The sequence below is a fragment of the Sitodiplosis mosellana genome, unplaced genomic scaffold (genome assembly GCF_009176505.1).
Source record: "Sitodiplosis mosellana isolate CC-2019 unplaced genomic scaffold, AAFC_SMos_1.0 Smas_scaffold_6226, whole genome shotgun sequence".
Classification (NCBI taxonomy): domain Eukaryota; kingdom Metazoa; phylum Arthropoda; class Insecta; order Diptera; family Cecidomyiidae; genus Sitodiplosis; species Sitodiplosis mosellana.
The window spans coordinates 5,125,856-5,141,525 of NW_022601467.1; the positions used below are offsets into that span (position 1 = coordinate 5,125,856).

At 36.8% G+C, this 15,670-nt stretch overlaps 2 protein-coding genes across 2 annotated transcripts; both read left to right on the top strand.

The window, feature by feature from the left end:
* Positions 1-8,071: 8,071 nt before the first annotated feature.
* Positions 8,072-8,626, top strand: LOC129578034 (shufflon protein B'-like). Its single transcript, XM_055466077.1, has 2 exons — positions 8,072-8,206; positions 8,312-8,626. The coding sequence occupies exons 1-2, from the start codon at positions 8,156-8,158 to the stop codon at positions 8,549-8,551; spliced, it is 291 nt and encodes a 96-aa protein (XP_055322052.1). The 5' UTR covers positions 8,072-8,155; the 3' UTR covers positions 8,552-8,626.
* A 2,304-nt stretch (positions 8,627-10,930) lies between these two features.
* LOC129578469 (atlastin-like) lies at positions 10,931-14,736 on the top strand. Its single transcript, XM_055467130.1, has 8 exons — positions 10,931-11,222; positions 11,290-12,069; positions 12,149-12,304; positions 12,394-12,522; positions 13,597-13,752; positions 13,823-14,053; positions 14,122-14,247; positions 14,344-14,736. Exons 1-8 carry the CDS (start codon positions 10,953-10,955, stop codon positions 14,578-14,580), a joined length of 2,085 nt encoding a protein of 694 aa, XP_055323105.1. The 5' UTR covers positions 10,931-10,952; the 3' UTR covers positions 14,581-14,736.
* The last annotated feature ends 934 nt before the right edge of the window (positions 14,737-15,670 follow it).

Consider the following 15,670-nt stretch of genomic DNA (forward strand, 5'->3'; position numbering starts at 1 on the left):
TTGAAACGAACACCTTTTTGTCAAAGTTCTGTCATTTTTCTTGAAAAAAAAAACAGTAGCTAATAAACTAGAAACAGAACGGTTTGTTACCTCAGAAAAAAAGGGCGAGCACCAAATGCATTGAGAAAGAGAAAGAAGAGAGAAAAAAAATGCAGTGAGAAATATTCCATATAGTGTTAGTGTCTTATTTCATTTGTGGGCACGTCGTAATTTGTTTAAAATTGGTACAGAACAACGCTAGCTGTTCTCGCCTAACTTTCGTTGCGACTAGTTCGTGGAAAGCATCGCGCATTTTAATGAACCGTGAACATAAAACACAATGTTGTCAACGAAAATATTGCATATAACTATGGTGTCATCTATAATTTTGATTTTCCGGTTCACTGTGTCAGTTGACGCGAAGACAACTTGCCACTTCTTTCTTTTTTTTTTTTCGTTTCTACGTTTCGTCTTTTTTTTGTTCTTTTCGACTTTCATTTCTATGTCGACTTTTTTTCGTTCTGTTGTTTGTCCTCTCCGTTGTGTTGAGTGCATTTATTTGGCTTGCAACAGTCTCTAAAAATATAGCTATCGAACAAATTGTGGGCGTTTGCAGCGTATGTATTGTATTCCAATTTTTTGTTCTGTTCCTTCTTGCCTCTGTCCCTTGTCGTTTTCAATGGAAATCTAGAAATGTGCATACAGTTAGCGGATGAGTCAAATAAACACGCAAATGGTAGCCAAATTTCATTCAATTAATTTTACGTCTGCATAATTAAATTTATATTCGTTAGCTGGAGTCGGAATAGCAGTCGTCGTCGTCGTTGTTGTCACTGCTGCCAACCGGAGCTGCTGTGTTGCTTGTGGCTGCTGCTGCCTCTGCTTTTTCCGCTGTTGCTGCTGCTGCAAGTGATTGGGAAAATGCGCGCAAATGGAACATATATTTGTTATTTGTGTGTGCATCTCTCTCTCTCTCTCCGTGTTTTATCAAATATTTGTCGTTGGTTTTTCGGTTTGTTAGTTGATGCACTCACAGTGTTTCGTGGCCATGCGCTGGTGCTATGTGTGCTCGCTGTTGTCCGTTGTAAAAGCCAATTAATGGTACGAAAAACATAAATGCATCGCGTCACTTGTCACTCGCTCTGCACCATCGTTCTAATTCGGTGAAATTTATTGGTTTCGAACAATTTACAAGGCTCATCGTTTTTTTCTCTCTTCTCTTCTTTCTGCTCTCTCCCTCTCTTCCTCTCTCTCTCTCTCTCTCTCTCTCTCTCTCTCTCTTTCTCTCTCTCTCTCTCTCTCTCTCTCTCTCTCTCTCTACTTGGATGCGCACCATCTCTGCATTTGTTGCAAACGAAAGGAACATTTTTCGAATCGCATTGACACAAATAAACTTCGGGCTAATTTAATGAGACACTGCATTTTTCGGCGACAAAACGAGAGAGGAAGAAAAAAAATGTATTTTCCATTGAATTGGAATGAAATTGGCGTGAAATGAAATATGGCCAGTTGAAGAATTTGGATTTTAATAAAAATGAATGGCAACCGAAAATGAGCGAGCAACTCGAATAAATGAAAACAAAAATTAGTTGGGAAAATTAAATTGATTTGTTGTTGAGCGAAAGGGTATATACGATGTGAAGCGACAATGTTGCGGTCAAAAATGATAGCAACCATACCGAGGAAACCACATTCACACATATGGCAATTTTCAGTCACTGCAAAGCGCATTTGGAATTGATATACAAAAATAAATTAATGAACTCTGTTCGTCGTGGCCAGCGCCAATCGAAAGTTGAGAGATGTCATACAGTTGTCATTTGTAGTTGGAAATATAGTGAACAGACGCAGAATACTCTCTCGATTTGTAATGTGTTCAATAAAATGCGATAGACAGAATAAGAACTGAAGTAACAAACCAACGAAAGAAAAAACCTTGATAGATTGACAGTTGTCCCGTTCGCATGGAATGTCGAATGGAAAATGAAAATGAGGGAAGAACATGTATCCGCCGTAGTGACAGGCTGCTGCTCGATTTCGACGGCTTCCTTATTATTTATCGACGCATAATATTCCACCTAGCACATTTTAAGTTTTCCGTATTCGCTCACAAATACAAATCAACTTCATTTACTTCACCGAAAATAAAACGGACTGACAATAATGATGAGGATGATTTTTTTTGTCTTCAAATATTTAATATTCGGATGCGCCATCAGCAGCGCCAACAATGGAACAGGGAACACTTGAAGCCAGTGCTAAACGGCTGCATTTAATGCGTGAGGTGTGAGTTTGTTCATTGAAATGACGAATGCAAATGAGAGTGGGAGCAAGAGAGACGCACACATCGAGAGACCGAGATCGAGAGTGAATGAGAGCTGTTGCTGATTTAATGGTGCAAGCTCACGATTTTGATTTCAATTGAAAGTGGAATCGAAGCGCGAAAAAACCCCTTTTTTCGCTAAATTCATAATGTGCATAAAATATTCACCGCGTGCTCTGCGCCTGTCATCGCATTACATTGAACATATTCGGGGCTTTAAAGTCAGGCTGGGCTGACGAGCGGTCGTATTTATTCGTGTAATCATTTTCTTGTTTGCACTCGAAATTATGATATTTTAATTTAGAATAAAGGAGATTTTAATGCAATAACATTTCTATATAACTCACTCATTCGTACGCTTTCGCCTCTTAGCCTCAAAAAATGAAGCGTGTGTATACTTGATTCACCCGTCATTTATTCTCAATCGCTTCCAGCAGATTCCGAATTTCTTTTTTCTTCCTTCTTTCCATCTACGTACATCTGACTACGCTCAGTCATTTTCACTCTCACTCTCGATTGTGCTATACACTCATTTTATACTGGTGTCGCGTGGGTTGAGACCGTAATTACAACACAATAAATGTGCATTGCACCTTTCTCCATACACAGCCACAAACAAGACGAAGAAATTACACACAAAGCGAACGAAAGGAAGACAAAAAAGGAGAAGAATAAACACACGTACGCATACACAAGAAAGTCGTTTAGGTGAAGTACCTCCAAGGATGCCTAAACTTATGGCCATTGACAATCGCTTCATGATAACAGTATGTGCGTATTTCTGTGTATGTATGTGCAATGGTGCTGCTGGTGTGCCCAGCAAAAGCAGCAGCAGCAGCAGCAGCAGCAGCAGCAGCAACAACAACGACGACGACGACGACAACGGCTTACAACATTGCCGAATCATTATGAATGCTTACCATAAAATAATGGGAAACATTTTCATAAATGTCGAAATCTGTTGCGACTAAATGAAAACTCCCTGAGCCGCATACTTCATCTCATAAGCATTATGTTATTATGATGTTTTTCACGATGCTCGGCGCAAAAATATACGTGCACAACCACCGTGTATATATATATATATACACACGAAATATACCATATTTCGGCCTTGTGCCTTTTTCTCTCCTTTCATAACGTTATCATTGTGCTTCGCATAATTTTTGTCTTCTCTCTGTTTGCTAAGAAAGTAAATCGCCTCGAAGGCGACGTGGCGATCTTGTTACATGCAAAATGGAAGCAATAGACAAACAACCACTTTTGAAATGCCGTTCGGTGTACTGTGTGGCGATGGTGTTGGCGAAGAACAACACAACACACCGACAACGGAACGTTGGGAATGACAACGGCAAATTTGCATAATATGGCATGTTTCGTCGAAAATATTAAAAGTTTATGCGGAAGCGTATGGCAATCAAACTGTTTTTGTTTTCGTCAGTTATTCTTGTTTGGTCCCTTTTAATGAAAAATTATGTTCGACGGTATGGCGGGAAAAAAAGAGAGAGAAGAAGAGCCGCTCGGTGTGCGTTATAAAAAGTGTGTGAACAAAGTGAATGGAATGACTGGAAAGAGGACACTCTTGAATGAGATTATTGTATTTTTTTTATCACTCTCTCTTTCTCGTTTACTCTCACATAAATATTGTTAATTTCGTTACGAAATTTGGTCAATCACAAGAATCATCAACTAAACTTCACTTGCATTAATTTTGATGCAATTCCATTACGTTAACGAAGAAAAGAGAGAATAATCCCAAGAAATCGCCGACTATTTAAAAAATGAAATAAATTCGTTCTTTTTTCAAAAAAAAAAACCTTTGGGATGAGTTTGTTTAGGAACTCTCTGCTCGTAATCTATGCCAGTTCAAGTCAAAGTTTATTGTGCGTCTATCTTTCAACCGAAGAGAACCAAAAAATGCATACCTAACATAAAACGAGAGTGCCTGAAATGTGATGTAAAATAGACAGAGAGAAGAAAATAACGTACACATAATCGGAGTCAAGAACATTAAGATGTCGGTACCCCTTTACATTTACCGTAAATAACTCTAACAAATGATTTTACGAAATACACCTCATAAATGGTGCATTTATTGGTGCATGCGGCTGAGTTTGATTTTGATTAGTTACTCGTTTCGGCTTCGAATTTATTTTATTGCTTTGTTTAAACTATGCTGACTATTTGGCGCCACCAAACACAACCGAACCGACAGCCAGAGCACCTTTAAACCAGTTCAACGAAATTTTTACTCACCGTCGGTTTTATGGTTATCGTTCACATTTTTAACACACCAAATCCATCGAATTTATCGTTATCTGCACTCGTTCTCGCTCTGGTGATGCTTTAGTTTTCATTTCATTCGAATGGCGATGCCTGCAAATGGGTGTTAATGGAAGTTATATTGTGCAGCCGGTTTTTTCGGTGAAAACCAAATGCACCATTATCTAGCTCCAAACGACAAACACTGATTGTGATTTTGACGCCAAAAGTCATTGATCTCCATTTTTTGACTCTCGAACTCGAATTTCGATTAATGAAGCGCATATCTAGCATCTGTTCACTGTTGCATCATCGAATTTCCAACAAAGCAAAGTAACAATGGTATTAAAAACTACACACATTGTACATTGTTAGTGCAGGAGCATGGCTCAATGCTCACGCTCTCATTAATATAGAGAACGACAAAGAGAGTGAGAGGAAGGAGAAAAAAGGCGAATTGGTTCGTCAAACAACAGCGTTTGTGATTTGTGTCATTATTTTGGCTGGCGTTGCAATATGTATGCATGTCAATCTGGTCACGTGTCGCACAGTTTAAGCGCATTTTTCGGGTTTGATAATATGCACATATGAAACGCCACATAATCATTTGATTTTTTGATATTCTCACATTCAAACACAATCGGATTGTGACGAGCAGTCAGGAAAACAATGACATCAAAAAAAAAGAAGTGTATTTCGTTAGCCACGCACTATCGAATCAGAACATACACTCGGATGAAAAAAAAAATGAGTGCACGTTTGCTCTATATTCTAAAACGCAAAAGATATCAATCGAATCTGGAGCCGTTGCTCGTTGCAAAAAAACGTGCACATTTCAAGATATACACGAAAGAGTCGCATAGTGCAGAGGAAAAAAAAAGATCAAAACGCCGTAAGCGCAATAGTCATTTGTTCTTTGTTCGGTGCGTCGATAAGCCGATTAAAATTAAATGGTTATTGTTCGTTCGAGGTCGGCTGCCATCGGTGTTCGCATGTGCGTGAACCAATTAGATAATCACTAATCAGTAAACATCAATAAACGGATTCGTTTTCATATTGTTGAGCACCATGTCATTGCATTCCGCCCAATTAAATTCGGATTTTGATTCTTTTTTCTCTCTCTCTCTCTCTCTCTCTCGCTCAGTGCCATTGCCTCCGTTTTTATTTCGCATATAAACAAAACGAGCGGCTTTTTAAGTTGACATTTTATGAGCCAAAAATTTAAGATCTCGAGCCGTGTATGCGCGTACGATACAAATAAATATCCGTCAAAATACCCTGGAGTGCAATTATTTTGGCTGGCACTTTTTTTCTCGCTGTTGTGACGAATGGCTTTGAATATTTCTTTAAAATCGAATTATTTTATCATTTTTGTTCTGTTCGTCTATTTCTGTGTGCGCGCGCTCGCGTGTCATGAAAAGAACGAAAACTTCCCAATTCATTTATCGACGGAAAATCGGATGTAATAAAAATACAACACATGAAAGAATGAATCAAATTAGGTTTTTTTTCTTCTTCCATTCAAATGGGATCCTTAAATTGAAATTCAGTCGAATGAACAAAAAAGTAACATGACACACAAGACAACCAACCAGCCAGTCACAATCAAAATACCAAATTAATGTTTGAGAATAAAAGATGAAATGTGGTGTTCGCTACAACATTCTTTCTGCGCATCTTGTTGCTCCTCGTGCCTCGCACTGAAAAATAGAAACGAAATGCAAAGAAAATGAGATAGCACATTTGTTTGTCGCATTTATGATGCGTTCAAAATGAAAAATAAATGCGAGAACTAATTCGTATATTGTTTATGCGGCTTCAGTCATTTCGGTTTTATTGTTCATCAAAAACGTCGACGTTTTTTTTTTCGGCTGGATATTTCTTCTTCTCTTCATTTTGTGCGATTTATTGCCTCTAAATGCCAACATACGCATACACACAATATAATCATGGCAATAAGAAACGGAATTTTGCTCTTCGGTTTTGTCAAATTAAACGTTGTTCTAGTAAATTGAATCATTTTCAATTTTGTGTTGTGGAGCACATCAAACGACAGATTTGTGGTGTGTCTTCATCCCGAAAGAAAAGACACAAAGATGTTATAAAATCATAATTTATATGGCAATAAACACGCACCGTTTTTCCTTTGCATGTAAATCACATTCGTTGAATGCGATCAAAAAAATCCCCTCGAACGTCGCAGCGAACAGTATCAATGTAGCGATGGTGACGCTGGTATTTGAATATCACTTACAAGTGGAGCAATTGAATCAAGTACATGGAACATCCAAAATAGGCGAGTTTTCATTAACAGCGATTAGATTTATCTAATCTTGTCCAAAAAATTCAAAACAAAGACCACAAAGAGGAAAAAAACGCTTTTTGTTGCAGTAATATTTTTTTGATTATAAAGCAAAGGTCTATATTATCTCCGATTTAATCTTATTATTTCCCGCTAATCGCAAACCAAATCATTCATTATCAAAAACATTTGTTTCGTTATCAACATCTGATGATCAATCCTATAAAAGTCTGTGAATCGATTCGATCAAATCAGTCATTTATGTTTTAAAATTCGAATCCAATTATAGCATCTAGTCCATCGCAAATTCGTATCAAAATGAAATTGATTGTGGTTTTTTCACTATTTTGTTTGGCATTCGTATCGCAGGTAAGACATACTCGTTTTTACCATTTCCTTTTCTCCGCAAAAATGTTTAATTCACTTCTTGAACATATATAGGAAGTTGTGTGTGAACTTGTGAGGGCTGATCAAATCGCATTTCGCTGGCCTGTGGCCGAAGTTAGCTGTCCTCCCGGTAAAAAAATGCTTGCTGGCGGTGGCAATTGCCGAGATTTGGGAAGCCAAGGTTTTATATTTGTGATAGAAAGCCGTCCGACCAGTGACAACTCATATCGAGTGAGATGTGATACGCCACATCAGCAAAACGTCATGGCCGAAGTCTATATTGTTTGTGAATAATTTTTGTAACAAGCATTACTCATTTACATCCCAGTATCTGTCAAATTTCCTTCTTATGATTTGAACAATCAACAGTTTAGATTTTGTATTTAGAGCATATCAAATTATTGATTTGTAGTGTGTCATCATGCCTAGAAAAGAAACAGAAAAAATGTTAAAGAATCAAAAATTATATGGAAATAAACGTGTATTTAAAGGGGAACTTTGTATGTGATTTTCATTAACCAAGTTCTTCTGGAAACTCCGCTCAAATATTGGATCGGAAAGAATCAACATAGCAAATTTGGTAGCGAATCGTTACTAGCGACAATAATGTGTGGATTTGCGGATAGCATATTCAAGTAGAGGTCACATACCAACACAATTGGGGATTTTTTCGTTGTGGGGAATGATTTGATTTAATTAATTTTGTCGAAAGAAATCAAAGCATAAAGCAAATGCAAAAAATCCCGCACTTCAGTATCAATCATTCGTTATCAAATCCACTTTTTTGCGCGACATTCGATGATAAATCCTATAAAAGCTAATCAATTCAATCCACTCAGTCATTCATATTTTAAACATCGAATTGAGTTGTTAAATTTAGAGCATCCAACAACCTTATCAAAATGAAATTGATTTGGGTTTTTTCACTATTTTGTTTGGCACTCGTATCGAAGGTAAGATGAGGTTATTTCAATCGTTTTTTCCCCCAAATTTTAACGTCAACAATTCATAAATTATAACTTATTATTAATTTCAATTCACTCTTTGAACACATATAGGAAATTATGGGCGAACTTGTGAAAGTTGAGAATGTCGCTTGGCGCTGGCCTGGTGCCACTGCAAGCTGTCCTCCTGGTAAACGAATGCTGGCTGGCGGTGGAAATTGCAGATCTCAGGACGGCAGAGGCTGGACGTTTTTAGCAGAAAGTCGTCCAATCAGTATAAACCAATATACAGTTAGATGTGATACACCTGAACAGCAAAATATCATTGCCGAGGCATATGTTGTTTGCGAATAATTTATTACTTACCAAATATATTCATGAGTTTGACTTGTCTTTTTTTCAATAAAATACAATTGTTTTAGTAGTAAACATTGAGTTTTCATGTTACGAATGTCTGTAACATTTTTCAACCAAACAACCGAGTTCAGATTTATTTGGTAATTAGAGCATTTCTTTTTGTTTATTTTGTTTAACCAAGATTGTGCGTCATATATGACGTCCTTATTATATGCTGGGATTTTTTGTGCAGAATGATTTGATTTAAATAATCTCATTCAAAGAAATCAAAACATAGAGCATATGCAAAAGTTCCCGCTCTTTGGCATAAATCATTCATTATCAAAATAATTTCTTCTGCTCCAAACTTGGTGATGAATCCTATAAAAGCATATCAATTCAATTCATTCAGTCATTCATATTTTAAGACTTGATTTCAATCGTTATTTCTAGAGCGTCTCATAGTCGTATCAAAATGAAATTTTTTTTAGTTCTTTCGCTTTTCTATTTGGTACTCGTGTCTGAGGTAATAGAATAAATAAACTTAATTATATCATATGTATACAATGCACTTTTTAATATATAGAAAGTCATGTACGATCTTGTAAAAACTGAAGCTTCCGCGTGGCGCTGGCCAACTACCACGGTCAGCTGTCCTGCCGGTAAGAAAATGCTGGCTGGTGATGCATTTTGTAAATCAATGGAAAACAAAGGCTGGGTTTTTCTATACGAAAGTCGTCCTATCAGTGAGAACCAATATAAAGTGAGCTGTGACATGCCTGAGGCGCAAAATGTCATTGCTGAGGCCTATGTTGTTTGCGAATAATTCTACTTATTAGCACCAATCATTGCATCTTTTAACCGTTATCAAAAGCCTGTCCAAGGCTCATCTTTGTTCAGATGTCATCTATGAAATATGCATAAATTTTACGTGTCCTTCGCGAAAAGAAATAAATGCATGTGTTTAATTGAAAGAAAAAAACATCAAGTCTCTATTTGCTAAATACTTGCTTCTTTCTAAAAGCTTTTTTCTATATATAATTGATGTTTGGTCACTGATTGTTGATTATAATAGTCTATGTGCTGGTTCAGAGTATGGAATGATTCATCCAAATAGATTACGTGAAAGAGGAGAATCCCTTACGAATGTGAATGGTGAATCAAATGTGATTAAATGATGTCAATGGTTAATGGCGATAAGCATTCGATTGAACACCAACTTTAGAACAGTTTTAATTAGCAAAACATTCATATGATTCATTCAAATCACCTCAATTTGACCTCTTGTCTCATGAAGCAAGCAGAATTTGTGAGATCTCATTTAAATGAGATTTGAGTCATATGTGCAACATTTAATCAGACGACCTTTATCAACACTGGAAGAATGAAGACATATCAATAAATTCTGTTTTTCACATTTGGGGCACGCATTTGATTCCTTATCAAACGACATGTCAAATCTCTTCAAATAAAAAAACTGATTGCGGGAAACTCTCTTGATCACATATTCAACCCTCTAATGCATACAACCGCCTCTAGACGGGCAACATTTGAATGTTTTCTCTTTATTTTTGTCTTTGGCAATTTTTGTCTATGTAGTGTGATTGTAAAGTTATAAACAAAAATGTGTGCAAAAACAAAAATTTGACAAAATAAATTATTCGAACTCCAAATTAGACACATTTTTGACACTTTTAAACAATGGATTTGATTGTTCTCTGATTTATGTCAATCGCATTTTCTGACTAAACCATGAGGAATCCAGGATTATGAATATTTTTTTAATTATCTATGGCCGAAAATCAACCAAGTACCAGTACTCCCAGCCCTGGGAAAAATTAATGCATTAGAGGGTTGAAGTACATGTCTTTCATTTGTATAAGTAATATTAATACGCCTTTTTGGGTCGATTTTTATCACATTGTTATATTTTCACATTTCGACAGTCAAGGTTGTACAGAGTGACTAAAAATGAGATTGGATTAAACATTGAAAAAATGTTTCGAAAACATTTAACCGATTATGAATTTTTATAATAATCATTGAAAGTAAAGATTTCCATGAAACGAAATCAAATTAATCAGCAATCACTCCTCAAAGTTGATTGATTTGTCTGACAGCATTAGACTGGAACTTGTGTCAATGAACAGCAAACATCAAATCGCAAAACATCACATTTGATAAACAAGAAACCAGTTCCAATATAAAAATGAATTTTCAAAAAAGCAATACCGAAAAGTCCCCTTTGTCTTATCGCAGAATCCAATCCAAATTTCCCCAATCCTATCACCGATTTGAAATAATCTTGTTTTAATGAAATGATGGATTTGCTGAATCACACTGGTTTTGCGATAAAAGAACACATTGACTATAAGTAATCAGAAGCGATGAATTTACATTCAGTCTATAAACATTCACGATGAGGATAGTTTCTTGGTCAATTTGTATGCCGTTCATTCTCGGTATTTTGTTCTACAAAGTGTCGGCTGACGAGCTCGACTCGCCAAAAGCCGTTCGAATAATAACCCCAGTTAATCATACCTTCCTTTTGGAACTGAATGAATTGAAACCAATTTTAGAAAACGATAATATCAAAGATCGGCATGTTGTTGTTGTTTCCATCGCCGGTGCATTCCGACAAGGGAAAAGCTTCCTGTTGAATTTTTTCGTCAAATACTTACAAGCTCAGGTAAATTGTTCATTCGATGAAAAGTGTTTATTCACATAAAATAAAGCGTAATTTTTCCATTAAATAGTATAAGAGTCACAATGTGTCGGATTGGCTAGGAGAGCATGAAACCAATAGCCAAGTGAATGGGTTCAAGTTTCGTGCTGGTCAAAAAAGAGAAACGATTGGCATTTGGACATGGTCCGAAGTATTCACTCATGATTTTGCCAACGGTGAAAAGGTGGCAATCATTTTGGTTGACACACAAGGAATCTTTGACAGTAAAAGTAGTGTACGTGATTATACGACCATTTTTGCTTTGACTATGATGCTGTCGTCAGTGCAGTGCTACAACCTCATGCAAAATGTAAAAGAGGACGATTTACAACACTTGGAACTGTTCACTGAATATGGACGACTGGCTCTTCAGCACACCGATGAGAAACCATTTCAAAAATTATTGTTCATTGTGCGAGATTGGCCATACGCATTCGAAACACCCTACGGTTGGGACGGTCACAAAGTGATCGACGATTTTCTATCTGAAAATGAGGATCAAACACCGGAGATGCGTATGCTGAGAACACGCGTCAAGGTTAGTTTCGAGCAAATTCAGGCATTTTTAATGCCTCATCCAGGTTTCATCGTTGCGCATGGAAGCAATTTCACCGGTGATTTGCGACAAATTTCATCAGATTTCATAAAGTACGCGAAAGACTTGGTGCCAGCACTTTTCGCCCCAGAAAATCTCATCGTCAAAAGGATCAATGGGGAGAAAGTTCGAGCCCGCGATTTGATTCAGTACTTGGAATCTTATATGAACATTTTCAATGGAGACACACTACCGGAAGCGAAAACGGTTCTCAGGGTATGTTTTTTTCAATATCTTATACCGCAATTACTGTACAATATTGAAGTGATGAATACTTTTTATTGATTTTCAATAGGCCACAGCTGAAGTAAGCTATCAAATTCTCTATACAGACTATTTAAACCATTACATCAATACAATGCAAAGATCCATAAACGAAGTACAATCATATCTCAGCGATACAGCACTTTTGGAACTTCACAATAATATCAAAAGAGAATCCTTAGCGAAGGTTTGTCATATATTGATTTGTAAAAGGCAACATTTCATCTAACAGCCTTATACAAATTTTATTTGCATTTGTTTTTCCTTTTAAAATAGTTTTTGGCCAAACCAAAACTCGGCGGTGATGATCTGGCATCGACTTTTCAAAATAAAATCGAAAGCAGCACAGAGGAAAAGTTCGGTTCGTTTAAGGCAGAGAATGAGAGGAAACGCTCAGAATTTATTGTAAGTCGGACGCAATTTTTGTGGCGTGTGGTTCAATTTTATCGAAATTCTCACAGGCACACGCCAGTTGAACGCGTGAGCATAAAAACGACTTATTAAACAATCGCCGAACAAAACGATACAAGAAAAAACTACCAAACAAAACACACGTTAAAAACGTAACACAGCAGGACTGTACCGTTCAAAATGAAACTCCGCTGTGCTACACATTACCGCTGTGGTACGTTTTGTTCGGTAGTTTTTTCTTGTATCGTTTTGTTCGGCGATTGTTTAATAAGTCGTTTTTATGCTCACGGGTTCAGTTCGTATTTACCGGTTTATCAAATAAACTTCAATGTCACTTTTCGAAGTAAGTGATATACCGGTATATTTCAGGTCGAATATACCAAATTTTGTACATTTAATACACTGAAAGTTCAAAAATTATACCGCAAATAGTTTTTCATATGTATCGACTTCAGTAAGATACATATGATGTATGTGACGGACTTTTGGGACAAAAACGCACATCAGATATACAATTTTTGATACATTACATGTATCATCGGTTCAACTTCAAACAACAAATTCTTTCTATTCGAAGATTTTATCTCAGGTATCATGTTCTGAAACAAATAACATTTTTCTAGATTGTAAAATGGTGAATCTCATAAGAATATAAAATTAATTATATACGTAATCCAAACTTTTCCGCACCGCAGCAATTTTATTTACCTTCCGCTTAATGTTTAACCAAAAGACCAATGAAAGTTTCATTACGACAGGATTGCAACACAATGGTGTTGGCTGCATTTGAGGTTTTGTGACAACATTTGATGAGTGATGACCATTTATTGCTTTTTATTCAAAAATCCTTGCTCATTCTGGACTAAAACAGCAGTTTACCTTGACTAGCACCTTAAAAAATCGCTATTTTTCTCAATCGCAAAAGAACATATGATTAACCGAAAACTGCTTCTTCTTTTTCGGTATATTCGGCCGATTTTGGTACATAAGACACGCTGTTGTACCAGCTGAGTTATTATATTCGAATTAAAAAAATTATATCGTTTCGATTTGGAATCTTTTACATAGCAAAAGGCCAATATCCACAACGAGATAAGAATTGGTGAAATCTTCGAGGCGGCTAAGATGAAAGTACAAAGTCATACAGAAAATTCGAGCTCAGATTTAAAAATCCCCGATTTGAGCAACGCGTTCAATGCAGCAAAGCATGTTGCTTTGGAAGAGGTATTGTGTACCAACAATTTGAGTAACTAATTTCCCTGTATTAATAAGTAAAACTTTGTCTTGTCTCCAGTTCGACAGAAGTAAAATGGGAGACGGTGATATTTCAAATAGTTTCCGCGGGAGATTGGACCAAAATTTGAATAACTTCCAATCAGCGCTGATAGGTACGTTAGAAATATTCAATCAACGCCAGAATCATTTTACAAATTCAATGCAAAGCTCACTTGATCGAGTTGAATACTTCCGTTCGGACGAATTCGTAAATCTTCATCAAAGAGTTAAAAATGAAGCAATGTCACAGGTTTGTCCTTAACCCACTGGGCATCACTCTGTTTAGAAAGCACTAATACTCTTTTTCGCTTCAAACAGTTTTTGGAGGTCTCACACCTAGATGGTGCATTGAAATACATCATTCAAAATAAACTCAATCAAAATATTGATGAAAAAATCCGATTCTTCGAAGGAATGAATACGGCCAAACATACTAATTTTGTTGTAAGTACTGAAATACCAAAATACATCGTTCTTCGGATTTTTTTTTTCCAAATTGATAGTTAAAAAGAACGTATTATTTTGCTTTTGAATGCATAGACAGGAGGTGAACTTATAAAAACCGAAGTTGTCGCATTCCGATGGCCTGTGGCCACTGCCAGCTGTCAAACTGGCCAAAAGATGATGTCTGGTGGTGGGGATTGCAGATCTCAGGACGGCAGAGGCTGGACATTTTTGGCGGGAAGTCATCCTATCAGTGACAGCCAATATACAGTGAGATGTGATACGCCAGAGCGGCAAAATATCATAGCCTCTGCATATGTTGTTTGTAAATAGTTAGATATGTTAGTGCCACTCATCATCCGATATATTTTCGACTGCTAACAACGGCTCATCTCCATTCAAATGCCACCGTTATATACGTAAAAATTAATGTTTGTTCCATTTTTGTGAATAATAAACGTTGAGATGAGAATAGAAGCTGCAACTTAATTTTCTCTATGAATATTGCATGTGTGGTTTTCAATTTCGTTCATCTGAACTGTGCTTGAAAAGTATTTTTCCATTAGAATTTCTTTCTCTATTTTTTTATTAAACGTTTTTGTCATTAAACGATTCCATTGGAATTTCCTGCGCATTCTGAATATCTCATAACATATGCATCATTTTTCGACGGCCGTCACACTCTCAATTTTGAGTGACTGTCGTACTTTGTTGCATTGACGGCACATCAGTCGAATGTTCCGGGACTCATTTTTGCGTTTCAATTTGATTTTTGGCTGGCGTCACTGCTTTATCAATTATATCGTTCCATTTGAAATAATGCCTGCGATTATTCCTTTGACTGCCTGAATTTTTGCGCCGCTGTTCAATAAATGTATTAGATTGACATCACTTGGATTGACACTGAAATAAGCCGAACAATCTGTTGTTTGGCACTGTACCATACCATTTCAGCCCCAATGTCTCTCACACTCTCCCGTTCTCTCTCACTCTCTCTCTCTCTCACCCATTCCATCGGAATATTGTTTTATTGAATTGTTTTCGCCGATTTGAAATTGCTGTGTGGATGCATGTCGTTGTTGGATTCCATCAGCCTGATCACGCGCTCATAATGAAATTTAGATGTTCCGTTTGAGAAAGTGGATATCGAAGCGAAGCAGCAGCAGCAACAACAACAACAACGCCAAACAGCAACACGCCAAAACCCGAATGTACAAAATAAAATATCGACGCTCTGCGTGATAAATGTCGATATGATGGTAAGACCATGGAAAGAAATGAAATCACGCGATACATGCAACTCCGAATCAAAGAAGAAAAAGGAAAAAAAAAACTGAGAGCGAACGAGAGATATATGGCAGTACAACAACATCGATTACCAGAACGAACAGAGCAAACTTTTTTTTGTGTTCATTTTCAATTT

Bases quoted from the DNA above. Each gene is read 5' to 3' on its own strand.
- LOC129578469 (XM_055467130.1), top strand. From the start codon at position 10,953: ATGAGGATAGTTTCTTGGTCAATTTGTATGCCGTTCATTCTCGGTATT. The intron at 12,070-12,148 runs GTATGTTTTTTT...GATTTTCAATAG, and splicing joins AAGCGAAAACGGTTCTCAGG to GCCACAGCTGAAGTAAGCTA. The intron at 13,753-13,822 runs GTATTGTGTACC...TCTTGTCTCCAG, and splicing joins AGCATGTTGCTTTGGAAGAG to TTCGACAGAAGTAAAATGGG.
- LOC129578034 (XM_055466077.1), top strand. From the start codon at position 8,156: ATGAAATTGATTTGGGTTTTTTCACTATTTTGTTTGGCACTCGTATCG. The intron at 8,207-8,311 runs GTAAGATGAGGT...GAACACATATAG, and splicing joins GTTTGGCACTCGTATCGAAG to GAAATTATGGGCGAACTTGT.